Raw genomic sequence first — 26,597 nt, 5'->3', positions numbered from 1 at the left:
ATCAATGGATATGAAATTTTAAGATCTATGTTTTCTGTCTTTTTAGAGGTTTTGATTTAGAATATGCATTTGTAAGCCTTTCAGTCAGATATAAAATCCAAGACAATATTCATAGGCAGTGCAGAAACAACTCTTATGGTTGGGCACCTTTTAAGAGTCAGTACAACAGTGCAGTTCAAGAAGATGACAAGCAAGAGTATGTTTTTCCTTCCTCCAATGACCCAGTGCAGTATGTTCAAATTCCTCCTCTAGTTCATAATTTTTAACTACTTCAGCTTGAGAGCATTTCTTACTTTATTTTCTGACTGACCTGAAAGAAAGGACAAAATGCATGATATACCTGCACTCATGCATATGTAGCAGTCAGGTGCTTCCCTATGAGCTCGGAAAGTCTTTTATATCATTGCCATTTTTCCTTAAAAATTTAAATGACTGAAAAAGGGTGGAGACTATGTAGAATCATCTATCTTTCATCTTAACTTTAATCCTTTAATGTCTGCTGAGGAGGAGGGGAGGGGAAGAAAGGCACAAGAAGGTGCTAACTTGCTTTTTTTCCCCCAACAAAATTAAAATCACTGAACATCTGAAAGGGATCTCTGGAATTCATCTTGTTCAACCTCCCTGCTCAAGCAGACTAGTTATTATAAAGCTTGCAACTATTATTTTATTGTACCAGGAACTGAATATATAGAATGTGATTCTGTCAGAGTACAGCGAAATTCTGTCACCTCCAAGAACATACATTGATGTAACATCATTCTGAATATCCCAGTGTTGCCTGTTTAGTTCCTGTCACTTTGTGAGAAAGCTTTAGTTTTCCATGTATGAAGTTTTCCATGTATACCTGTACACTGGAGCAGCCCAGAGAAGCTGTGGCTGCCCCATCCCTGGAAGTGTTCAAGGCCAGGTTGGATGGGGCCCTGAGCAGTCTGGTCTAGTGGAAAGTGTCCCTGCCTCTGGCAATGGGTTGGAAAAGGATGATCTTTCAGGTTCCTTCCAACACCATTCTGTGATTCTGTACACATGTACAGATGGTGACTCTCTAGACCTGCTTCCCTTTAGGGTATCCAGTGGAGACTCCTTAAAGGAATTCAGTCTGAATTTGCATTTGAGGGGCCAGAAAATTTATCTTTCCACTTAGTTCTCTTCACTGGAAAATTACTTGCCAAAGCCCTCCATTGCTCTTTCCCATCAAATAATGATTTCTGCAAAAATGTTCAATTATTTTATTAGACATCGTTAGAAATATTCAACAAGTGAGAACTTCAACATTTCCTATACTTTTCGTGACATTTATATAAACTTGCTTCAGGGTTTTTTTTATTACATTTCTGAAATTTTTTTAGATCTTATTTCCGTAAGTATTCATTGATAAGCACTTTTTCAAAGAAGTGGATGAATGAAGTGACTTTAAGGTTGTCGGTTTCGTTCATTATCATGGCAAGGTTTATTATATTACTCATGCCACATTCTCTATAACAAAAAGCATGTCATTTTAAATTTAGCATATTTTTGACAAATTATAATTAAAACTTGCTCAGAACTCTGGAACTTACACTTTCTTTTCTCCAAGCAGTGCTTTAAAAGGCTCCCTATGGTTAGACTATTAAGTCAGGTATACAATAATTCTTTTCAAAAAATTGCTAAGAACCTATTCTCTCACATTAACATTGAATTTTTATGATTTAAAATAAGTTTGTTTTCAATTAGGAAAAAAATTGTATAATGTATAAATACTTTGTTATTTTAGAGCGTGGAGTAGAATTAGTATTTTGAGTCCATTTAGTATATACTGGAACACTAAAAAACACCAAAAGTGTAAAATCATTTCTTTAATTTAACTTTCGTTTTGCATTGTTTAAGAATTGTTGCAGTAAAGTTAAACCAAATTTAATTTAATGCAACACTTTTTGATAACAAAGGTGCTTTTCAAAGTTGGTGGAAAGGCTATATGTAGTATGACATTAATATTACTTCCAGTCATAGAATTAGAGGTTCTGTTGATGTCATAACATTATAACATTATAACATAAAGTTTTAAGAAAAAAATTGACATTGTTTTGAAACCATAGATATATTAGTATATGATTTTTTTAAAGCAGTTGGGAGAGGCCTAAACCTGCTTTAATAGTAATTGGCATTAGTTTTACAACTTTTGTGGGAGCAGATAGAAAAGTACAAAATCTTAAGGAAGAACAGAATTAAGCCACCAATGAACTTTTAAAACACTAATTGCATATGTTTTCATTAAGACTGAAAATAAACCATAACATAGGTACTTTTAAAACACAAGACAGTCCAATTTCTACCTGTCTTCAGAAGAAGAAAGTAAATGAAGATACTTAGACAGGTAAGAAGGGTGATAACAGCCATGCTCCTCACCCCACCACAGGATGTGGCCATGTTCCCGTTATTCAGAAATCAGACTTATGAAACAGAAATGTGTATGAACAAATGGGTTTCAAGTAGGAAAAACAGGACTTGAGACAGGTAGGGCAGTGGTAAGGATGGGGAATGCTGAATGTAAAGGAAATGATCTATCACGAAGAGATAGAAAAAAATACGTAACAGTCAAATATTTAGGTCTCACATATACCGAGAAGATCAAAAACGAAAAACAGTCTCCCTCTCAACTATGGCAAGTATTATACAAAGGAGGAATATTGCTACTGTAAACATTTCCTTTACTTGACAGTGAAAATACTGTGTAGGCTTTTCTGTCACTGAGTCATTTGGGATGGGAAGCTTGCCACTTCACAATGTTCCACTGACACTGGAAATGCTGTTCACAGCAGTGAAAAATGTATCTCCCCGTAGTAAAGAACTCTTAACACTGCATTAAAAATAAAGAAAAATCCTAAAAATAAACCAGAAAAAAAACCAACAAATAATCCCTCTTAAAATATGGATTAAAAGACACTAATTTTACTCCTCCACATTCTGTTTGGTGGTCAAGAACGTACAGAGATGAAAACTTCACAGTATAAGATCTCTAAAACCGAACTCTATAGAATTTACCAGTATTTTGTCAGTTGAAACATATGATCTTTTCAATAAATTGGAATTAAATATCTACTTATATCTTCCTGACAATTCAGACTAGTAAATAAAAATGACTGAAGCTTACAAAAGAAGCCATCAAATAGGTGGGTGGATGTATGGATAAAATAAGTTTTGGAAGATGTATCAGAAATTCTAATAATTACCTAGGAATGTTGAGGTTAAAAAAAGGGAAGAAAATGAATTAATGTAAAATGTCAAACTTCCAAGATTGCTGATGGAGCAATGCATAAATGTTACTTTGTTTCATTGCTGCACCATTATTTTTGTAATTTATGTAGTGGTTTTTAAGTCTTTCTGAAGAAAGCAGAATAACTTTGAAGTAATATCTGTCTGTTTTTCTGTCTATCCATCCATATAAATATATACACTGAATTCTGGCTTATTGCATAATAACACTGTGAAGAACACTTCTATAATAAAACAACCCGTATAATGGGCAATGAAGTCAATTGCATAAGAAGTAAAATGCTCCCCTTCTTTTGAAAACAGTTCTTACTTTTCCATTTTAGAGTCCTACACTAAGACTAGACTAAGAATGAATATTTATGTATTTAGAAGCCTGCAAAAAAAAATTTCAAATTATATTTGAAATGGTAAATAGATATTAAAATTAGTTAAGCAGAAAAATGAAAGTTTGAATGCTATGCTTAATCTGAAAACAATCCACAATGTTTTGGGGAGGCAGAAGAGAAAGAAGAGAAAGATGATATTTTAAAGTAGTCACATTTCTTTATTTATATTCTTTTACATCCACTGGAGTTTGCTCCAGGATAGAGTATCACACTAGGCAATTGTCACTGGCCAATTTCTGAGCCAGGTGACAGCCTCTTGAATTAGCTGGTGCATGAACCATTGCTGAGCTGGCTTTTTTCCCATAGTTTATTGATCAGATACAAATCCTCTCCTGTATAAGGGTCATCTGAGTTCACAGACACAGCAGTGGTTGTTCTCCTGAGAATCACACTATTCAAAAGAGTTTATAGTATTGCTGTCTGTTATAGAAATATCAACCAAATTGAAAAATTAAAATATTTTTTTCTGAGTTTTGTAATAAGGTAAAATTAACTAAGCATCAAGTCTCATAATACAAACACAGAAAGCAAGATCAGGTGTGGAATATGTTTATTTTTAAGTTAATGATTGCATTTTCAAGGTACAAGATGAAACCAAATGAGGTCCTAACCCTATAATGATTTAATGATATGCATATTTTTCCTCATACTAATTTATTTAAGACTAACTGTGTGCAACTGTTTGTAGACTAAATAGCTTGAATTAACTTTGCTGAAGACTTTTTTACTCTAATTCAAAAAATGACCTTTACAAGAATAAATACTCTGTTGGCACTCTCTTAAATCTTTCAGTAATTAGAATCAGAGAATCATAATTATATTTGAAATGTAGAAAATGATAGCTTGTATCAACTATTATTATGTTGAGCACTTAAAATGTTTTCCTTAGGCTGCTTACTGATACTCTCAGTCTTGGAATGTTGAGATATTATTTGTTATTTAATAATGCCATTTAAGCTCTTTGACCATATTGGAATTTTGGCAGTGGGAAAGTATTATGCAGAAGAAAATGTTTTTTGTGATTTTAATCAGGTAATATTCATGCTCAATCTTCAGGACTGTTTATTCCCATTAATTTCTGAATGGTTCATTTCTAAACATCCTTTAGTCTCCTGATCAACAGCTTTAAAACTTTAGAAAATGTTTTTTTGGGATTAATTTTATTAATAGGTGTTAATTTTCTTTCCTTCAAGACACTCTTTTTAATGGTCTTGGACTCGGTGCTGTCATTGGCCTGGGAGTGGCAGCCCTTTTATTAATCCTGGTTGTGACTGATGTAAGCTGCTTCTTTGTACGACAATGTGGATTGCTAATGTGCATCACCAGGAGGATCTGTGGGAAGAAGAGTGGTTCAAGTGGAAAAAGTAAAGAATTGGAAGAAGGAAAGGCTGCTTACTTGTGAGTATTAAACACCTATGCTGGAAACATCACTAAAAGAAAAAGTTGGCTGTCCAGCTTATATTGACTTTATGGCCATTTTGTGGTGTGGCAAAGGGAATTAATAAAATGTTTCTATTACTTGGAAAAGGAAATGTGTAGAATTGTTTATTGCCTTTAAAAGAAAAATTGAGACACAAACAAGGAATTTACTGTACCTCACTTTAGAATGACCTCTTTGTCCAGCTTGACACAAAGGAAATCAATTGTAATGCAGTATTAGTTACAAGCACATATTTGGTTCATGAGGAGCAGGTAACAGATCATTGTAACTCCATTTCTGCAAATCCATCTTTAAGCTCCTAATACCCAAAACCTCAGCATATGGTTGTGACAGTGCCAGTAAATCTGAGAGTGAAGGATGTAGTATTATAAAAAATCCATGAAAGAATTTTTCTTCTCAGATATAGCACTTGATGGAAAAATCCTTTTTCTTGCCCAGAGACTTTAAGAATGAAAGGTATTGTGGATTTTTTTAAAGTAGGAATGCTGAGTTAGATGTGGGTGAAATGGTGGTGAGTGTGATTGTTCTTCATAACAATAGTCAATGATTGCTAAACATGAGTGGGAAATAAACAATCCTAATTATCACAAATAGCCTTCTGTAGTGGCTACTCCATCAGACAAAGGTGAATGAACTGATCATTTATGTGCAAATATGGTCCCTTAATTAAGAGTGGATACTGAGATCTCTGGCAAAACAGTTCAATTACTAATTGCATAAAATAACCATACTTTAGAGACCAAGCCTTTACAGGGCTTTCAGTATGTAACCTGGAGAGAGGATTACTTGTGGTCCTCTACTTTAAGCAGTTCCATTTTTTTACCAAAATATGCGTAATTGCCTGATTATGTTCATTTGGTAGACAACTTATGCATACACTGTAAAATATGAGAGAATGCTGTCTTTGTGTGGCTGATTAATATTTACTGGTCCAATTCCTTTGTGCCTTTCCCAGCAGTCAGGCATAACAGTTTATTGTCCTGCAGCATCCTAGATCCCGTCCTTCCCCAGGTGTCTGTAAGAGCAGAGTAGATTTTGCAGCCTTCATTATTCACAGCTGTAACAGGTTTCTCCATTGCCAGTACTGGAGGTGTAAAAGCCTTTTTTTGGTTTTAATTCTGGCTTTTGGGTTTCAGACTGTGTCTTCCTTAACTTGACTACACGTCTTGGTCGGGTTCTTCTTAAAAGAGGTTCCCTTTTGGAAACAGCTCCATAGAACAAAACCAGTTGTAAGCAAGCAGAGACTACTCCCATCAAATAAGGCTTCTGAATAAAAGTCATGCCATAAAATAACTGTTTCCTAGCTCTCTCCATCTTACAGCAAAAGAAAGATTAAGGATATTTTTTCTATTGTGTGAAGCTGGCCTGTCTGGATCAATAGAATCAAGATGTGAAGCTTCTGGCTCTGGCTCAGCTGTCCTTTCCTGTTGAGCACAGCACTTCAGTTTATGCTTTAATTTCCCATTCAAAGAGTGACCAAGTACAAATTGGTGTACAGACCCTCCTGAACGGGAAGACCTTAGGGAAATAAAGCTGCAAATGTCACTTGACAGCAGTTTATACCTTGTTATCAACATCATACCCAAATGCCATTCTGTGCTGTCCCAGGAAAGCATAAAGCTGGTCTCTTAATATTAATTCTTCCATGACACGTATTTTAAAAGAACAACTATGTTATTTAACTATATTTCTTTTCATTGCTGGAGTGGCCTTCAGTCAGTCAGGTCTTAAAATACTTGTGACGGTTCTTATTTTAGCCTGTTCTCTGCACTAATAAACTGTCAGGCTAAAATTTCAGGACAGACTTGAAGAATCAAACTTTGAATTTATTTCATGCTAACAGCTATTCCCTAAAATACACTGACATTTCCCTGTTTTAAATATGTCAGTTCGCATTCTGGATTTTTGAGCGGGTTTGTGCTATGGTTCTTGGTTACACTTTGATTGTAGGATATATATATATAGTAATTAATTATGCTCCATATGCAATTAATGTAGGTGATACAATGCATGTAACATACACACAGCCATCTAGAACAAAAATGACATAATGCATTTCCTATAAATCACTTTCTCTTCTGTGGAATTCTGAAATGTTACACAGTTTGTACATTCTGCACATGTATGTGAATGCTGCTCATGAATAATATCTTTTTTAGGTTTTTGGTCATGCAATAATGTTTGTAAGACTCTAAATACATTGAAAAACCAAGCAGAACTTATCAGTCCCTTCACCAGTCCAGCTTAAATCCATAATCTTTTCACGGATATGAGGTAGCCATGACAGTTTAGTGCATCATCCAAAATGAGCTTTGTATCCATTTGTGTGTCTTAAATGTCATTTGCAGAGGTGAATAAGCACATACAGGATTGGGGGTTTTGGGGTTTGTTTGTTTGGGTTTTTTTTATAGACACAATCTTTAAGACTTCTACCCATTGTTTCTTCTCCAGTCAGTTTCTGTATCTATGCTAAACTCTTATTAACCTACAAAGATTTTCCTTAAGGATACCTACCAGAAGATGGTAGAGTTTTCTTGATACTTCCTGTTGCAAAAGACTATTTAACGATTATTTTGTCAGAAACTGTATGAAAATGTGAGATGTGAATTAGAGAAGCATTTAGCCAGGTCTTTGCTGTGGCCCATTGCAGACTGACTGCTCTCTAGAATATCAAAGGTCCAGAAAATAATCTGTTAAATATAAAAGTGATTGTTCATCTGTAACTCAGTTACCCTCTGTTTCCAGACTGCAGCTGATGAAGTTCCAGGATACAATTCCTGATCTGATGACAGGAATAGAGATGAAATATTTGCATGGAAAGAGGTTTTCTTTTTGGAAATAAATATAGTTTGGGTATACTTTGATCTGCCTTTTGAGAGTAAAATTATATGCAAGTTACTTAATACTTTTAGTAAGTCATGTTAATCAGTAAGTATTGTTAATAATTCTGTAGCAGTGAGCAGTTATTTCCATATCATGGTCATATTATTGAGAGCAGCCATGCAGAGGAGGACTTGGGGATTCTGGCTCATGAAAAGCTGGACATGAGCCAACAATATGCTCTCAATGGCCCAGAAACCCCCCATGTCCTGGGCTGCATCCAAAGCAGTGTGGGCAGCAGGGGAGGGAGAAGATTCTGCCCCTCTGCTCTGCTCTGGTGAGACCCCACCTGCAGTGCTGCCTCCAGCTCTGGGGTCCCCAGCACAGGAGGGACACAGACCTGTTGGAGTGAGTCCAGAGGAGGCCACAAAGATTATCAGAGGGACAGAGCACTCCCACTATGAGGGCAGGCTGAGAGAATTGGGGCTGTTCAGCCTAGAGAAGAGAAGGCTCCAGGGAGACCTTTGTCGTTCTTTCAGTACTTGAAGGGGGCTTATGAAAAAGATGGGGACAGACTTTTTAGAAGGTGATGTAGGGATACGACAAGGGTAATGGTTATAAAGTGAAATAGAGTAGATTTAGATTGGACAGGAGGAAGAATTTTTTACAATTAAGATGGTGAAGCACAGGAACAGCTTGCCCAGAAAGGTGGTGGATGTCCCATCGCAGGAAAAATTCAAGGTCAGGTCGGACAGGGCTCTGAGGAACCTGATTTGGTTGAAGATATCCCTGCTCATTGCAGGGGATTTGGACTAGATAACCTTTAAAGGACCCTTCCAACCCAAACCTGTGATTCTGTGACTACCAACAAAACACAATGACAATACTCACTGCTCCATCTTCTTTATAATTCGTCTAATTAGCCCAATGGTTATTCATTTACTTATATGTGAGACACTAGCATTTGTTCCTAAATGGGGGGAAATATGACACAGAAACAGTTTTTTCTACCAGTGAAAGCAGAAGGGGTTAGATTTTTACCACACAAGGGCTCTTTACGCCACTCTGGCAGCTGCGGTTGTCACAATCTCAGGAGATTAAAGCACACTTCTGCAGTGTGTATACAAACATAATGACTCTTTAACACTGCCAGAGAAGTTCAAGTATAACTAGGCTTCAAATCCTATATTTATTATACTATGTTAGGGAAGTTTACATCTATTCCCACGAAGAGGCTGTTGCCTTATTATTAGTCATAAACAAAATGCTCTTTTGAGATGCTAATTCATCATGTTTGCAGAGTTAGGTAAGTAACCATGGATACAGGATGCTTTGAAGACTTCAAGGAATTGGGAACACACTGTTAAATGTGTCTTGGTGGTGTTAGTCACTGATAATTAGTTCTGCCTTTCTTTTGCCAACTTTTGAGAGCAGGGATCTTGGTAATTCGCTAGGTGCAAGTATATGGTTAATATGATGATAAGAGACTAAGACTCTTTTAATAATTTTTAGGAAAGATGGATCAAAAGAGCCAATAGTGGAAATGAGAACAGAGGATGAAAGAATTACCAATCATGAAGATGGGAGTCCAGTAAATGAGCCAAATGAGACAACTCCCCTCACAGAACCAGAGTAAGTAGGCTGATATTCCCTGGAGTTTCCCACAAGCTCCTCTTGGCTGCATGGATGGACTGGATTTCCTCCAGTCTGGGGGGGAGATACACAGTATCACCAGAATGGTCTGCTGTGGCAGCGCAGCGTATGAGTGTGGGGCTGGTTGGTTTGCTTGTTTTTTACAATTATCCATCTAAATCACGGTACCCCACATATACTGGCTGAGGATATCACGAGACATTTTTCTCTGCTTTCTGTGACCCAGAGTACAACCACATCTGGGCATTATCCAGCCCTTGGGTGGCAACATCACGACAGAGTCAATCCAGCAGTGTGTCTTTACACCATCACCTGTTTGGAAATTAATGAGCCTCCGGGGAAATTTTCTGCTCTTCCCTGCTGCCCTGACTCCCGAGGAGCTCCTCCTGTGTTCTTGGTCAATACAGGTCCAGACTCATCAGCAGCCTTTGCCCAGCCCTGGTCCTGGTGGGACATGGACCAGGCACCCTGCTGCTGCTCCCAGTTCTGCCTGTTGCATTCGGGGAGCTGGAGGCTGAGGACAAGGCTTTTCCTGTGCTCCCTGGCTCTCAGGATGCACCAGAGCTTGCCCCAGTGCTCCCCTGCCATTCCTGGCTAACCTGCAAGCCCCGAGGGGAACCTTGGCCAGCAGAGGCAAGTCACAGCCCACACTGCCTTCCCTCCCAGCCCCAGCACCTGCAGCCACCTCACTCCCCAAGCTCTCCTGACTCTGCAGTGGTGACTGAGCAGTACAAGGATTTTTTAAGTTGGTTACAGCTGATATTTACGACCCATCCAGAAGTTATTCACCACTCTGGGAATCTCTTGACTCTCAGGAATAGCTTTAGATTGACACACACACATCCCATAGGTAGGGCACAATGATCCTGTGCCCCAGAAACCCAGCTCCTCAGAGGGTGGCCCCTTCCTGCTTTCATTCATTTCACTGAGAGCTTAGCTGAGTATTTAAGTCCTCATGGTGTAATTGGATTAATTGAGCTGAAGGGCAGCTGCTTTGCTCTGTTTCCTTGTGCCCCCTTCCTGTCCCTGCAGTAGTTCTCACCCACGCTCACAGACTCCAGCTGCCTCCTGAGTTGTGGGGATCAGCCTTGTGCCTGGGGATCCTGGGTCCTGACAGTCAGGTCCTCTCCTCTTTTGCTGATGCAGCCCCTGGAACAGATTAAACTGGGCAAAGTGCCTGTTGTTTGTACCTGAGGAACAGTTTTCAATACCTGGATGGACCATAAATTTGCGAGCTTGAAGAGAAATTTAGCTTGAAGAGAAACTAATTTGTCAATAAAGGTGATGACAGTACCATTCTTTCTATTGAGAGCCCAAATACTGGTGTTAAAGAGCATGAACTGCTTGCTCAAGAGTTTAATTTCTGAGCCTCAAAAGTTGATTGATTTTAAATTATTAAAGAAACCTCCAAGTTTCTTTGGTTGGAGCCCAAGATTTTCCATGTGCTGTGAAAACCTCCTGCCTCATGAGATTACTGTCAGGGCTACAAAGACAGATAATAAATATAGAAATTTACCTGATCATTATTTGATGAAGTCACAGTTGTTTTTTTAAAAGGAGAGGGTGTTCTTATAAAACAGTGTCTTTTTTTTTTTTTGCCATTATCTAAAACTGCAAAATCCAGAACTGTTAATAAAAAGGTATTTTACTGGCTGTCATTGACATCTGTAGTAAATTGGGAGTGTGTTAAGTAACTGCACATTAAGCCACACACTTCTTTGAAGAACCTGTAGCTGAAGACTTTAAACTTCTGTTAATTAAGTCATTGTGGAATTTGCTGAATGACTAATGATATGTTTGCTTTTCATATTAAAATTTATAATGAGGGGCACAGTGGAGAACCCACAGTTATCTAAAGAGTCAGGGGAATGTAGTTGTAAACACCATACAAGTCTAGCAGGCCTTGTATATCACAGAATATGTTAGTGGGTAAGGAACCAGGGCCACAGTTGTTCAGGTTTCTAGACTATTTGTAGCACCAGCTCTTGCAAATACAAAAGAGATGCATCTAGCAGGGGACATGATACCAGGAAAAATACAGTTACATTCATTCTGCTTGTCACAATCTTTAGAACAACTGACAGGAGTGAAATATGAGAAAGTTAAAATCAAAAATGTTTTATTATCTTAGGGGAGGGGGAAGGAATCAGTCCCTGCTGTCATGGGAAAAAAAAACACCGAAACTAAATCATAGGAACAACTGATAAGGATTTTGATGGGTATTATGTCCTTGAAAGAATAGGACTGCTAAGAGATATTAATAATGATGACAGTTTCCTTCTTGGTATTTTTTTCTCTCACAACCAATGGCAAAAGGCAGCAGTTCAAGGCAGAGCAGGACAGAGGTCAGCTAAATATTTGGGACAGTGCCACTTAGTAAACTAAAGATGAAAAGAGCACCATGCAACCAGGACACCTGGAGGGACACTGGTACTAGGGCAACACAGAAAGACCTTTGGCTTGGACATGGGTCATAACCAATAAAACAGAGAAGCACAAGTGAGATGCCACTAATGGAGGATGCAATAGAGAAGAAGTCAGTCTCTCAGTAGGAATAACACAAAGACACATTGCCAACAACAGCCAGAAAGGCACATGCTGGGCAGGGTGAGGATGACCAGCAGGGATCTTGGAGAGAAGGGCTTAGCCTGCAGGAAAGAAAAGTTTCAAGGACATTCCAGGCAGGCACTGCTCACACATGATGGGATGCATTCTGACTAATTCTGGCTGTTTTAAATGTATACAAGATAAGCCTTGAGGTTAAATTAGATGAAATATTTTGAATAATTAATTGAATTATTTTGAATAATGCCAAATTATACTCAGAACCTTAAATGCAATTTAAGCAATTGTGGGAAATAACTAGTAAAGAGATTACTTCCTCTTACAACAATAATTTTCATTGTATTGCTCAGTATATAATTTGCCAATCTATGTTTTACTTTATCTCAGGTAAGATTCTTGTCAAAGCCAGGTTTGGAATCTTTCTGTGACAGATTAGCTCAAAGCACTTTTACCTGCAAGTCAACAAGTTTTAATCATTCTGGCAGGAAATCAATTTAAGCGGTGCATTTCATATCACATTTCTGTAATATGATTAAAATACCACATGCAATGTGGGACTATAATTACCTTCCTAGTCTGACATTATTGTGTTTCCAGTACTGGTTGAATATTTCTTAGTATTAATGAAGTTGGGTGAATTCCAATATTGAAATGGAGCCATTTTCCTCTAAAATAGGAAAGTAAACATGATAGTTAAAGTTTTGTATGGGTAGTAGCAGCAGACATTTGCAGTTAGACCACATGCAGTGCTAGAGGAAGTCAATATTATTAATGATTGATTGCAACCAGCATCTGATTAAAGCAAAAAAACTTTTAAAGTTCTCTAGTCCTTTTTTTTTTCCCCTCAAAAGGCTTTATTATAAAATGTTTTAAGATTTGAAAGGACTAGTTTGCCCAGCTGAAATATATAAAATGATTTCAAATAGATGTAGCTAAAGAAAAACTAGGTGTATGAAAATTGGTGTAATTAGAACATTTAAACTTGAATTAATTAATGGAAAGATGAAAATGATTGAATCTATTAATAAAGATTAAATGTGAATTAATATTTTAAACAAATGGAGATGAAAATTCCAAAAAAAACCCAAAAATGTTGTCATAGTCAAAAAGAATAATGTCTAATGATAACTGCACTCGTAACTCACATCATAGAAAAAAATCACCACAAGTTTTTAAAGACAATAAGGTCAAAGACTGCTGTGTGGACTTTGTGACGAGGAAAGTTTTGAGGACTAAAATTTTTTGTTTGTAGTCCTTTTTTCTTTGTTGTTCCTCATTTGTATGTAAACCAAGGCTAATTTGATCACAATGTTTGTATGAGCATGGATTTTAGTGATGCCCCATATCCTTCAATAGGGTTCTAGAAAACCTTCCTATTTCAAGTAATTTGAAATTATTTGTAACCCAGTCTTAATCCACTTTAACCAATTTATTTAAATTTCCACACAGTATATTCTGTCAATTGCCCAGTTTTTACTTTGACTAAATATTTCCTCCCTTTTCAGCACCATCTTTTGAAAAATTACTGTGCCTTTACTAAAACTAGATTAAATTAGATCTTTTTTCTTTCCTTTTTTTAATGCTAGTTTATCAGATCTTTGACACATGTGCCTGCTCACCTGAAATGCATCTCACGAGCTGCACCTCCTCTGCCCCAGTGTTTAATCCTCTGTTAAAAATACATTTGTGTTGATTTTGTTGTTTCCATTCATTCAGCTGTCCTGTTGTGGGCTGAAATCTGCTTCCCTTGGGTGTGCCAAGGGAAACACTCAATTAGTAGGGACCTCCCTCTGTGCTCAGAGCCAGACAGCTGATAATATACCCCACGTATTTTACTGTACTAGGAGTTAGTCTTCTCTTTGATTTCTCTCAGATATAGGTTGTGCTCACTGTTTAACCTCCACATAAACAGCATCTTTCTTAGTTCTTTTCAGGTGGCTTAAATTTCATAAGGCTGGGAATTTGGGTATTGTTTTGTTTTATTTGCTGTCATTAAACACTGTTATTACAAGACATTCCTAGGGGATTCCTCAGACAGATTTTGAACATTTTATTGCTCTTCGGGACATCAAGGCAATCACAGTGGAAATTTACTGAAAGATTTAACAGTTATTATGAATAAAAACAGCATATGCAAACCCGAACTGGAATCACAATTAACAGCTATTATGCCCAGGAGACATTATTACAGGAACATCTCAGTAATCCATATATCTTTTTGACAGCTACATTTTTTGATAGCTAATTACTGGCAGTAAGAAATCAATGATTTTCAAGATCTTTTCAAATGAAATCACATTCAAAAGCGTGGAGATTCTTTTGCCATTGGTATTAAGTATTATAAAAATCCTCAGCTTTTTCACTAAGTTGGTCTTAGAAGAGTTGTAAGTTATTAATTAAGTTATATTGTATGATCTAGGAAAATTAAATTGTAGAAGTTTCTAAATAACTATGCACTAGAAGTTCTTTACCTATGTCTTGGTATAATCTCCAATGATAGCTGTGTTCTTTTGTATACAACTGAATTTACATTAAGAAACAGACATTAAAAAAGAGTTTAATCCAGATTTAGCAAAAAGCTGGACTGTAAGTGTTCCACAGTATCCTATGGAACACATATCTCGGTGCTGTCTTGGGTCAATTTACTTGACATTCTATTTTTAATTTTGTCTTATTGAAGAAACTGCATTTTGGGCAGCAGCAGTGTTCTTATCATGTGACATTTAGCTTTTCATGGCTTTGTAGAAATAGAAAGGGTTAACATGGATTTCTTTAAAAGCAAAGAATGCCAGTGCACATAATAAAATAATTACATATTATTTTCAATAAGTTATGGTTTTAGAAACACTGTGAACTGTGTAAGTCATACATATGTTATAGACTTAAATTCCAGATTGTGTTATTTATGTCTTATCATAATTTCTCTTTTTGTCTGATAGGAAACTGCCACTAAAGGAGGAAAATGGCAAAGAAGCTTTAAATCCAGAAACCATAGAAATCAAAGTTGCTAATGATATCATCCAGTCAAAAGAAGATGATAGCAAAGCATAATAAGATAAACTACAGCTGTCTGGATAATGCATTTGGATTGAAGTAATCCCGTGACCAAAACTTTACAGCTGACCTTAATTTCTTGGGAAACTTAAGCTTGGAATAGTTAGTACGTGTGTACATATGATGAAACAGTTCCTGTCTACGGTTTCTTTCTATTTTTTTGTTAATGGTTTTAGTATGTAGTTTTGCTGACACCAAGTCCCATGGTATAAATTTGACAAATCTGCAGAATAAGAACTGTAATTTATTTTGTGAAAAATTATGCCTATTTAGAAGAAAAGTTGCAGAGCACCCCTAGCCACAAACAGCATATCAGGTCTCTCCAGATCTTACAGTGCAAGTTACATACATAAAGTGCCATATGCTACTGTATTTATTTCCATTTATAATAAAACAAAAGTTTAGGTTGTCTTTAAAAAAAAAAAAAAAGAAACACAGTTTCAGTATAACCTTTAAGACCTTAGCACTGGCAGATACTCAGTAGTCATTCCAGCTGTGATTATCACTTGAAGTAAACAAAAACCACTGTTCAACACAATGGCAAGTCCACCTGCAGTTTCACCTGGGTTCTACAGTAAAATGAAAAGCTGATAACCATGGTGGTATATATGGATATAGATAAAACTGGTAACTGTTTTGTAATGATATATTGGCCTCATCCTAACTACATGAGTGTGACTCTGAAAGGCTCCAGGATTGGATTTTCAGTGCTTCAGGTTTTCTATATTAAAGTTTTGGAGGTCACATGTGAACTAAAATGCAGCAAAGGTGTGGAAAGAAAACTCGTTTTTAATCGTAATCTTGTCTTCAAATGAAAAGTTACAATATTTGTCCCACCATATTTATACATATAGAATATTCATTTTGCTCTTAGTTCAAACCATTTAGTTGGGGGATGAAACTGTGTTTTAGTGAAATAGATACATTTTCTCCCCAAATCAGTGCATAAAACGTTAAAGTTAGCCTTATTGAAACAGCAGTTGTTCCTTTGTGATTTCCTTTGTGATACTCTTTGTCTTAACAAATAAGATGTAAAAACAGATGGAAAGGCAGACTTTGCCTTAACAGTTAGGAACAGTATTAAATTATTAACTTAATGCAGTCTTATATTCAACCAAATTCATTTTTTTCCCTGTTAAGCTTTCCTTAAGATATTCCTTTTTATTATTCTGGTCAACATGCCCCACTTTGAAATTTGACAGATTTATTTGATGCAAAAATCATTCATATTTAGTATCATTGATTAATCACTAATTGGAACAATATAGTTTGTTTCCATTGCAACATAGTGTATCCACACCTACCAAACTCTTCAAAGTCTTGTTTTGGAAGAAGTAGATAAACCATATAGAAAACTAGATTGAAAAGTTCTACTTGTCAGGAGTAAATGGTAGAGTACTTTGTGGATTTTCCACATCTAAGTCATGCCTGAGGTTTAAGTGTAGCTTTGCTCAGCAAATTGTTTTGTGTCCATGCTATATCTGAATTCTGCTCATATTTGAAGTTCTTACACTTGTTGTCTTTTGTGCAGTAAAACTGAAAGTGAATTTTAAAAGGATGTCCTTAAATTTGAGGAAAATGTCACAATAACCTTCTTGTTAACCCAAGCTTAAGTGCATTTGAAAGAGCTAAGGAGGATATATTTAATTATTAGAGCTGTCTTATTTTTTCAAACCCAGGTTATTTTATGGGTTTTTTTTACAACTTTTCCTCACTTTGGGAAATACGTGCAATGACCGAAGTAGTTGAGGACAGAGGCATGCCACTGGTGTGGTTAGGACGAGAAGTCAAGCTCTTACAAAACTAGTACCAAAGTGAAAAGAATGGGCAAGAGGGCATAGCAATGTGGGATCAAAATCATGGAAGATGATAATTCAAAATTGCTGAAAGGAAGTTTCTCTTAATGCTAAGGCACTAATTCTGGGTGAAGAAAAGATGAAGACATTCCTTTATGACCTCTCACTGTTGTTCCCACATCCTGAGCAGGCAGTACCACCAAAGAGCTGCTTGTCTGTCAGATTTCTGTTCTGTTCCTTTTTGAGTACACAGTGAGCTGAACTGCCCCCTAACCTATAATTAAGAGAATCACTTGTCTTATTTATATATTTGAATATATATTCTTTGTACAAAGTATGTATTTGCTCTATCAAAGTGCAAGGAAGGGACCTGGGCAATTCCAGCAGTTGAGAACAATGCGGTTGGTGTGGCTGAACATCCTCTCACACAATACTTTTTCCAGGGTGAGGATGAAGGTAGGAGACATCCTTGATCTTCTACCTGCTATCACACAGTAAGGTGGTGCCATGCATATCCACATAAGTCAATCCTCCCCAGGCAAATGGTGCTTTTCCTGAAACCAGCCTCAGCAGTTGCACAGGAAGCTGCCTATACCATGTGGGCAGAAGTAACACTGTCCAGGCTCAACTGTAGATGCATTTCAAATTTTAGTACTTCTTTAGTTGGACTTATGCACACACACACAAAAAATCATGGACTATATTGGTGGGAAGTTTTTTCCTCTTTTTTTTCCCCTAATATGGCCTCTAATTCCAATAAAAAGGAATTAGAAGATTTAAGAGATCTTGTCAGCACATTATTACTAATATGCCTGTGCTACATATCACAAGCAAAATATCCCGCAAAATTATTCCAATATTCGAAGTAAAAGCATTTCCCATGATATTAGTTTACAAACCAAAAGCTGTTTCCAGGAGTATTTAATTTCTTCTTGCTGTTATGCCTCTTGCCAGCTGGGCTATATGAGGGCTGAGAATAAAACAGTTCTATTTCCTGATGGACTGTCCAAGCATACCTTTTTGGTCTGTGGATTAATAGGTAATCTCTTGTGCTTTGACTCTGTGCTGTGCAGGAGAAAGCCAAACTCTATGAAAGAATGCTGAAAAACACTGATATTTGCAAATATTTCCAAATGAGGGACAGCTCATAGTAATTTGTAAGATATGTGTAGAACTGGAATAACAACATTTGTTTATTTCCTTTTCCTATTCTAGACTAAAAAAAAAAAAACAACAAACAGATATCTGTATAAATGTCACTTTTACTGTCTAAAAGTAATTTTAAGTGTTAGTATGAAATGTCAGAAGAGTTGACAAAATATAACTATTTGTAAAAGTAATCTGAATTGTTACACTAACATACTCCAGGGACGAGGGTGGGAGGGAGCCATTGAAATTATTACTGATATGAAATGTGGCAGTGACAATCTCTTTTCAACAAAAAAAGTAAGGAGTACAATTAAGTAAAATTACTTAGAACTCCTTGTTATAATTTTTTTAGTAGATCTCTGTTCTGATTTACCACAATAGTAACAAAGTTTTAATTAATACTTTACAATTTAGTACATGAATGTACCCTGGAGAGGTTTTTCTTGGTTTTGTTCGTTTATTTGGGGTTTTTGACTTCTAAGTTTTTTTTGTGGTTTTAAAAATATTTACTATTCTGGTGATGCTAATGCCTAATGTGACAAAGATTAATTTATTTAGGCCTCAGTCTTGCAAGAAATTTTATATGGCTGAACCCACATATGGCACTTCACTGACACCAGTGGGGTGGATGTGAGCAGGAAGATGGATGTATTTTCATAGGAGAACTTGCAGGACTGGGCCTACTTTCTATCTCTTCATAGATATTTACAACGTATTTACACAGTGACCGTCATCTACAAAGGCTGTTTGACAACAGTTCCTGGTATAGTAAATTCCACCTGCTGTCTTCAGCCTCTGCATTGATGTTCATCCAAAAAAAAAGTGGCTTTCTTTTTTATGATGGTAATTACTTTTATTATTTATTTAAGTGCCAATCATCAAACTGTAGTATAATCATCATGCCATTTTTTTTTCTGTTTCCTAGACCAGATAATGGAAATGTATTTGTGCCTTTTGATAGCATGCCACTCTGCTTTATTAAAGAAAAATCTTCAATAATTTGTCTACAAAGCCTGTTTAAAATAATTGAAAGCTTTACCGTGACATTAAACTGGAGATACTATTGTCAAGTCACGTAAATACTTTAAACACAAATTTTTCAAAAAATCAATTGAGATCACAATTCCACGGAGGGTCATAGTGGGTGTATTACTGCTGAAAACTTTCAAGTAGATGGAGCACATGGTGGATGTGCGGGGGTGTTTTGACCAATTTATCAAGTTGAAGAGTCAGACAGAAAGTCTCCTTAGTTCTATTTAAGTGCTTAGACCTAAAATATTAAAATCTTTTTCTCAAATTTGAAAGATGATGTGGAGCATCTTCCCACCATTTTACCATTGGAGAAAAGCTGGAGTGAACATTTGTTTCGCAGTCATTTGCAGCCTCACCATCACTGGGTAAGCTGTCGCAGAAGTAACATCTTGGTAGTGTAGTTGTGTCTGAGGGATGATAATCACTCCTGATTAAAGAACCTCCATAAAGGCCTTTTACTAGAAAAGCTCAAGACCCCTGTTATGAATTAACCTATGGAGGGGTGCTGAGGGTGCTGCAGGAAGGGCCACACTGTAATCCAGGTGTCGTTGGGCTGTAAGACACAAAATGACTTCAGCAGGGCCTGAATTTAATCCATCCATCCACCTCAGCGAGGCTCTGCATGTCCTCAGCTGATCAAGTTGCTTCTAAGTGTAAGTGGAACTTAAATGTCCCACCAGGCTCCTGCTAACATTTTGCACAGAGTTTGTATTGATCAGGAAATTGTGATAGAATATCTGATGACAGTTTTTTCCAATACTTTACCATATGTCCAGAAAGAAAACATCTCTTAAAATAATTCATTGTGATTGCGACACTTCTTCAGGTGAGGATGAAAACATTCTTAAAACATATCTTTGTTTAGCTTCAGATAATTGTTCTGATCAATGAAAATCTACCATGGCTAAATAAATCTTTTTTAACAAGGATCCACCCCCTTTTTTTCAGATTTTTTCATATCAGTTCCTGAAGTAGCCTGTCCACTTGACAGCAGTTCTTTAGTAGTGGGGGGAAACCACTCACTATGTTTTAAGTGATCTTAAGTGGTAAGTTTTAAGTATTTCCACTGCACATATAGATGTGTTCTTATATCACTTTATTTGAACCTGAGCCAAAAAGAAGCCTTACAAATTTGGCCTTGGATCAGGTTCTGAGAAATCACAGTTTAGCAGTCTATCTTTTCTCTTAACAGGCTTTGAGAGCCTCATGATGTTTGACTTTCAAACTTGAATATTGGCCATTTTTAGCCCAGAGAAATGAGATAAATATTTATTGCCAAATTTGTATTGGCAGCTTTTAAGTCACAGGTGAGATTGGGTGCGGGTGGGATGACCAGATGCAGTGCCAGCAGAGTTCAGGAAAGCAACTTCCAGAGAGAACGGGTGCCAAAGAATGAGCCAAGAGAGGGCTTCGATACCGGGAGCATCTCTCGTTAGCATTGACAGGGGAAATGGGGAGCTACTGAAGCAGGAGAGGCTGCTGAAGGGCATTGCCAAAAGGCAAAGCACTGTGAGCTGTGAAAACCAGTGAAGAGGGAACATTAACCCTGCTGTATCCTTTAGCTCTACCATGTAATTAGGCTGCATTTTTTAAAATCTAAAATGCGGGGTTGGAGGAAGGGAAAACAAACCCTCAGAGTCTCTATAGAGCAATGACAAATACACAAAGCAGTCAAACCCCCCCAGAAGATAATTTTGTTGCTCATGATGTGGAGTTCTCACTAAGAATTTTGAACTACTTAGACAAGGTTTTAAAAGAAAAAAAAAAAAAAGCTTTCCTGCTACAATGAGCACTCGGTACGTATTTGTATGCTGTGTACAGTACAAGCTAAAGCATACCATATATTGTTTTTGTTATTCCACATGTTGTCAACAGCCCACTTGCGATATATGCCACCTGAAATATATATTGATAAGTTAGCTACCACTGGAGCTAGTTTGTTTATTGTTTCAGAATCTTATGTCCCTATGAAATGCTGTGTATATATATATATCTCTATACTGTAAAAAGAAGTAATATCGCAGATGCTGGTTTTGTATTTATGAAAGACATTGAAAGTATGGCTTAAAGTATATCAATTATTTGTCACTCTTCACCATTTGTATATTAATAGTAAAGATACTTTTACTTTAATGAAGTGTTGTCGTTATATTTATTTTTGCTAAGCGTCTTTCTGTCAAGATGTCTTATTCATTAGGAGTCTCATTGCCAAAAAGAAACATATCAATTATTTTACCCTCTTTATAGAAGTACTGAAAAACGCTCACACAGACCTACAATTTATTATTCTCTTTTCTGTCAAAATACATCTATTGTAGCATCCTGAGCTTGAGGCCCATTATGATCAGCCCTCTAAGTGTTAGTGTTGATAGATAATATTCCTTTTTTCCATACAAGTGCAACATTTTAAAGGTATTTAGTATATGCCAGAAAAAAATATTATCAGCAGAAACCTCCTTATTTTGCCAAACCTTGAATCTTCCAAAAGTCTTGTAATTGTGTTAGCACCACCAGGAGCTGATGGTAACAGGCTGGGCATAGTCTGCAATGTAGTGGGCTTTTACTGCAGTGCTGGTTTGTATTCCAGTAAGACAGAAGATGGGCAAAGCACACCTCAGAGAATACAGCCCAGGCACTCCCCTGAAATGGCAGAGCAAAATCTCCTCCTTTTTACCACCAATAAAATGAAGTAACCTAAGAGAAACTTGCTAGATTGTGTATTCATGCCTAAGAATCAGCTTTCTGAGGGCCACCTAAGTTCTAAAAAACCACACCAGCCTAAGAAAGGAGGGGCCATATATAGGAGAAATATATTGTTCTACTCAACAAAATCTTCACAGCTGTATCTTCCTCCTTCCACACACCCTTCAGCTCTGACCTTGCAGATGTCTTAGGCATGTGTTTCCCTAAGTGTCAGTGACAGCATTAACAAATAATAAAAATACCTCTTTGTATTGAAAAACTGTGCATGAGAACTTGTTCAGTGTCCTGTTAACACCAGTACACCACAGAAAATTTTTCATATAGTCATGTCTCTTGCTCAGAAAATAAATAGACTTTCTCAAATGATGCACAAATTTAGGTCAGGTGTCTTGAGAGTCAATCAGTTTAGTGCACTGTCTGCAGGAGAGGTTCCCCCTTTAATTTAGAGGTGAGCAGTAAATGCAACTATTGCAAACTACTGATAACGGAAAGATAATGTATGACATCTTCAGAAACAGATTCAACCTTTTAAAATTCAACCTTGTCACAATATATCATTCTCTCATGTGATTCAGATGTTACTTGAAATACAAGATAAAATACTTAAAATTATACTCAGGTACCTTGATAAGAACAATTTGTTTACCCATGTCATTCCTAAATTGGTCACAGATAGCACTGGACCAAAAAACCTCCAAAATGAAATGGAAAAAAATGTGCCACACTGATTCTTGATTACAACTTTTTCATTTGAGACCTCGCAGATCCTGAAAAACAAACTGTGTTTGTAAACTCATTCCTATGTGGAAAATGCTTCTTGTTGGGGATATGGTTCAAACTTCTTTGGTGATTTATTAAACACTTCCTAAAAAAAGCTAAACCTCTAAATCGAGCTTAGTGTCATACTTTAACTTCTGTAATTTCTTTTTTTTTTTTTTTTAAGAAAAAAGATAATACTGTCCTTCAGTCTGATTAAACAAAGAAATGAAATGTATCCAGTTGGAGCCAATATAAATATTGTCAGTGGTGTTGCTGAGAAAGCAGAATGAACTACATCTGGCAGGAGGATGGTCAGGTTAAGCACACACTTGTAGAATTCTTTCAGGCAATCTGATGATAAGGTGGACAAAAAAGTTTTTAATAAAAAAAGAAAAGCTTTTTCTGCTAAGCAAATGCCATCTTTTAGGACTAAACTAGTGAGGGAGAAATGATATCTTATTATTTTAAAGTTTAAAAAGGAGTTTCATTGTCTTAGACCATAACATGATGAATGCATTTTACTCTGGCACTTATTTTTATTATAGATCAGAAGAAAAAAAACTTTTATGATTTACTTGTGTCTGAAGGGCTAAACAGCCTTTAACCCCAAGAAATGAGAAGTTCCTATGTACTGCCATTACAATTTCCAACTCCATAATAAATAAAAATTAATTTGTTTTAAGAATTGCTTTCAAAAGGATTTATGAATGACATATGTATTTTAGGAAACAAGAATTTGGAGAAAGTAATGACATATAGTGTGCACATTTAATCGACAGGGTGCTTGCACTGAAATTCAAACTACTGTGTAAATTTTCACAGGGTGAAAGTGGTGATGTATATTAGAGGTTTCCTATGCAAAGCTTTTAATTATAGACAAGTTTTGTAATTAGACCATTCCCTAATGGGATGCAAGTGTTAATTGTTGCACTGGAGTAACGGTTCTGTCCTTCTTGGTATTCATGACATGCCCAGCTGCAGTATTTTTTTCTATCCTTCTCTCTAAAAGGTATATATTCGGTAGAAAATAGTATCCTTAAAAAAATTAAAGGCATTTACTCTGAAAAGCATGATTTTTACTTCTTTTGAGTAAAGGAAAACATATAAAACCCACTTGTATAATCTGGTGATGTAATACACAGCTGTAATATCATTGCCATGCACTTTTTTCCATACAATATGGTTGTATTCTTCAAGGCAATATAAACTCCTTAAGCTGAAACATCCAAGTTTTTTGTGTTATGCTGATGGATGGTGACACGAACATGCTGAACAATTCACCAAGGAAAGCGTTTGATTTCTGAAAGTTTAATTTCAGCATCAGTCCAGGGCCTCTGAAGATACCACTCTGTCTGCTGGATACGGGCATGAGAGGGAAGCAGTAATGTAGAGGCATAAAAATAATTGATTACTGATTAATTTTTCCACTAAGTAAAAATACCCCAAAACCCCACAAAGCAGCTAGAGCTTAGTATTCGAGTCCCCTGATGCTGTTGAAAGATAACCACTGTCAAAGTGCCACGACTTCTGGCAGCTCCCTGACACTGGTCTGCTGGGGGACCCATGGGGGGGTCTGGGAGGGTTTGGCAGCCAGGGTCTCTACCACCATCCTCAGCCCAGGAGCAGGGCAGCCTCATGCCCAGGGACCCCGTAGTGGGGATGCAGGGTCAAAATTAGCCCAGGAAGCCAGGATCCACCTGGCCTGTGAGCACAGCTGGAGCAGGTGCTGATGGCCCTGGGAGGCTGATAGGAGTTGTGGGTAAGCTGGGGGGGGAGCTTCAGGGGTGGGCAGGGTCAGTCGGGGATGCCAGGGCTCGGAGAGTAAGGGGGGAAATTCACAGAGAGGTAAGAAGTTTTTATATTCTCATGTTGGGTTAAAGGTGTAGAAGGAAAAAAAAAAAAAAAGGTTTTGGAGGTGGGAATTGGGTAAGCGCCCATTTGCCGACATGTTAAAGCAATAAGATGTTGATCGTTCAAGTATTTCAGGTTAAGCATGATTCTCAGCTGAGAAAAGCATAGTGCTGCAAGTAGACTAAATCACATTCTTTGTAGATTGGTTTTGTTGTATTTTATGTGAGATTTTTGGGAGATAAGCTCCTTGTAGTTCGTAATTTGTCTGAAGTGGGAGAGCAGAAGACTGACAGAGAAAGGCTGTAGCACAGGATTAGGGATCAGAGGATCTAATTTCCATTTTGGGTGATAGTTGCTTGGATTGAGCAAATCAATTGCCAGGAAAGAGTAATGTTTTTTTTTCCTCTCTTTGGCCATTTTGTGCTAAAGATTTATGGACCCGTTTATCTTACTGATTTCAGTGAAACTACTTGCAATAAATACAAGAACAAGCATAAACTGTTTGCTAGATTTAAACCTTAGATTAAAAGTGGGGTTTGCTGTGTTTTGTGGTGGAGGAATCTTTTTCCTGCTGCTTCATGGAGTTTTAGTGTGTTCGAATTTGAACACATTGGAGCATTCAGTTCTGAGCACACATTTAATACTTGAGTTGGTACCACTGTCTGAGCATGAAAGCAATAGCCAAATCCTGGGCAGAGGATGCGTTCTCTGTAAGAGTGGCAAGCTAAACAAAGGAGACCTATTACCCATAATTGTGAGATTTTTAACTTCACCTTAAAGAATTATGAATTCTTTATCAAATTGTGAGAAACTGAATGTCTTTGTGTAGCTTCAAAAAATGCTGCTGTCTTGATATATTATGGTGTTTGTTGAGACAAATTGCTCTGAAGGTTTGCCAGTAACTTCTGTGTGAAAGGGCAGCCATGAATTAATTTATTGTTCAGAGAATAGAGACAATTTCTTCCCTTATACCGTAACACCCAAATTTCCCTGGAAATACTTAACAGACAACAAAGAACACACTGAGTTATCTTAAATAACCTGTCTTAAAATCCTTTACTATCTGTAACAGCAGAATTTACCTCTTCTAGGATTTTTTTTCTTTACTAGGCCTCTTGAGGGCAGTTTAAACACTACAAGTTTAAAGGGGTTAAACAAATGCAGGTGTGGTGTGGTGTGGCTATTTTGCCAATGGCTGGTGCTCCCAATTTCACTCTTTCCCAGAGGTAAGTAAGTATGTTCAGGTGCTGTTACAGCTTCCTCTCTTGCTTCTGAGAAAAGAAGGTATTGTTAGAGGGACTGTAACAGGGAAGCTTTCAGTTAAACAACAAGCTTTGTTGTTTGGATGCTGCAGCTTCTGTCAGTGGAGTATCTAAAAGCCTTGAGTGGGCTGAGGGAGTCCAGAAACAGAATTACAGTCACAAAAAGTCAAGAGACAAAAAAGCAAAACCAGAGGAGGGAAAGCTGACTTATGTATTATCAACAGAAAATCTATACTGGGGGCAGGAATTATGAGTATAGTAGTTTTTAATCACTTTTATTCTGAAGATGAGTGGGAAGAATGATGGAATTATCAGAATAGCTTTAGTAAAGTAATGAAGAGTTAGGCAAAAGATGTATTAGAAAGTTAGTGAAAGAAATAAGAATAAAAAAGGGTAGGAGAAGTTTAAGTGAGACCAAAAAATATAATTTGCTGGCAGAAAGTGGTTCTCTTTTTAAACAAAGAAAATCAAGTGTGAGAGAGAGATCCAGCATGCTGACCTGGAGAAGAGTGAAATGTTGGTACCTTTGCGGTGTTGGGAGGGTGGGCAGAGGCCTGTGTAAATAATTTTTGGAGGGTGTGTAGAGTGCTTGATACGATGCTTTTCACTGATAACCCCAGTCAGTGAAGTTAGAAGATGTTTACCCTACTTCTTCATAACTTTCTGGATATAACTTGTCACTCTATTTCTACTTTTGAGTGTGAATGGAAGGCTTTCATCCAGTGGCTTTATTTCCTGTTTAGCTATTACGGCCTTCCTGGGTGTGCACACTGATGGTAGCTGACCCAAATTCTCTGTGAAGTCCCATTCCTGCCTTACCTTGGTATATTGGTGGAAACTGTTGGGCCTGTAGGGTGATATATTAAAAGCAGATTTC

General features: G+C 37.0%; 2 protein-coding genes across 2 annotated transcripts in view; both read left to right on the top strand.

Moving 5' to 3' along the window:
• The window catches only part of NCAM2 (neural cell adhesion molecule 2), a 277,189-nt gene extending 255,911 nt beyond the window's left edge, over positions 1-21,278 (top strand). The window contains exons 16-18 of the mRNA XM_051779598.1: positions 4,829-5,033; positions 9,409-9,528; positions 15,054-21,278. Coding sequence (XP_051635558.1) covers positions 4,829-5,033; positions 9,409-9,528; positions 15,054-15,165 — 437 coding nt within the window. The 3' untranslated portion in view covers positions 15,166-21,278. The remainder of the gene's footprint in view (positions 1-4,828; positions 5,034-9,408; positions 9,529-15,053) is intronic.
• Positions 21,279-25,572: 4,294 nt separating this feature from the next.
• LOC127467539 (uncharacterized) overlaps positions 25,573-26,597 on the top strand; it is a 121,348-nt gene continuing 120,323 nt past the window's right edge. The window contains exon 1 of the transcript XR_007903158.1: positions 25,573-25,684. The gene's annotated coding sequence lies outside the window, so the exon portion shown is untranslated. The remainder of the gene's footprint in view (positions 25,685-26,597) is intronic.

Source organism: Manacus candei, unplaced genomic scaffold, assembly GCF_025592945.1.
Source record: "Manacus candei isolate 608988 ecotype Guabito, Panama unplaced genomic scaffold, ASM2559294v1 h1tg000014l, whole genome shotgun sequence".
Taxonomy (NCBI): domain Eukaryota; kingdom Metazoa; phylum Chordata; class Aves; order Passeriformes; family Pipridae; genus Manacus; species Manacus candei.
The sequence above is the reverse complement of the archived record's forward strand: the minus strand, read 5'-3'. Positions and strand labels throughout refer to the sequence as shown.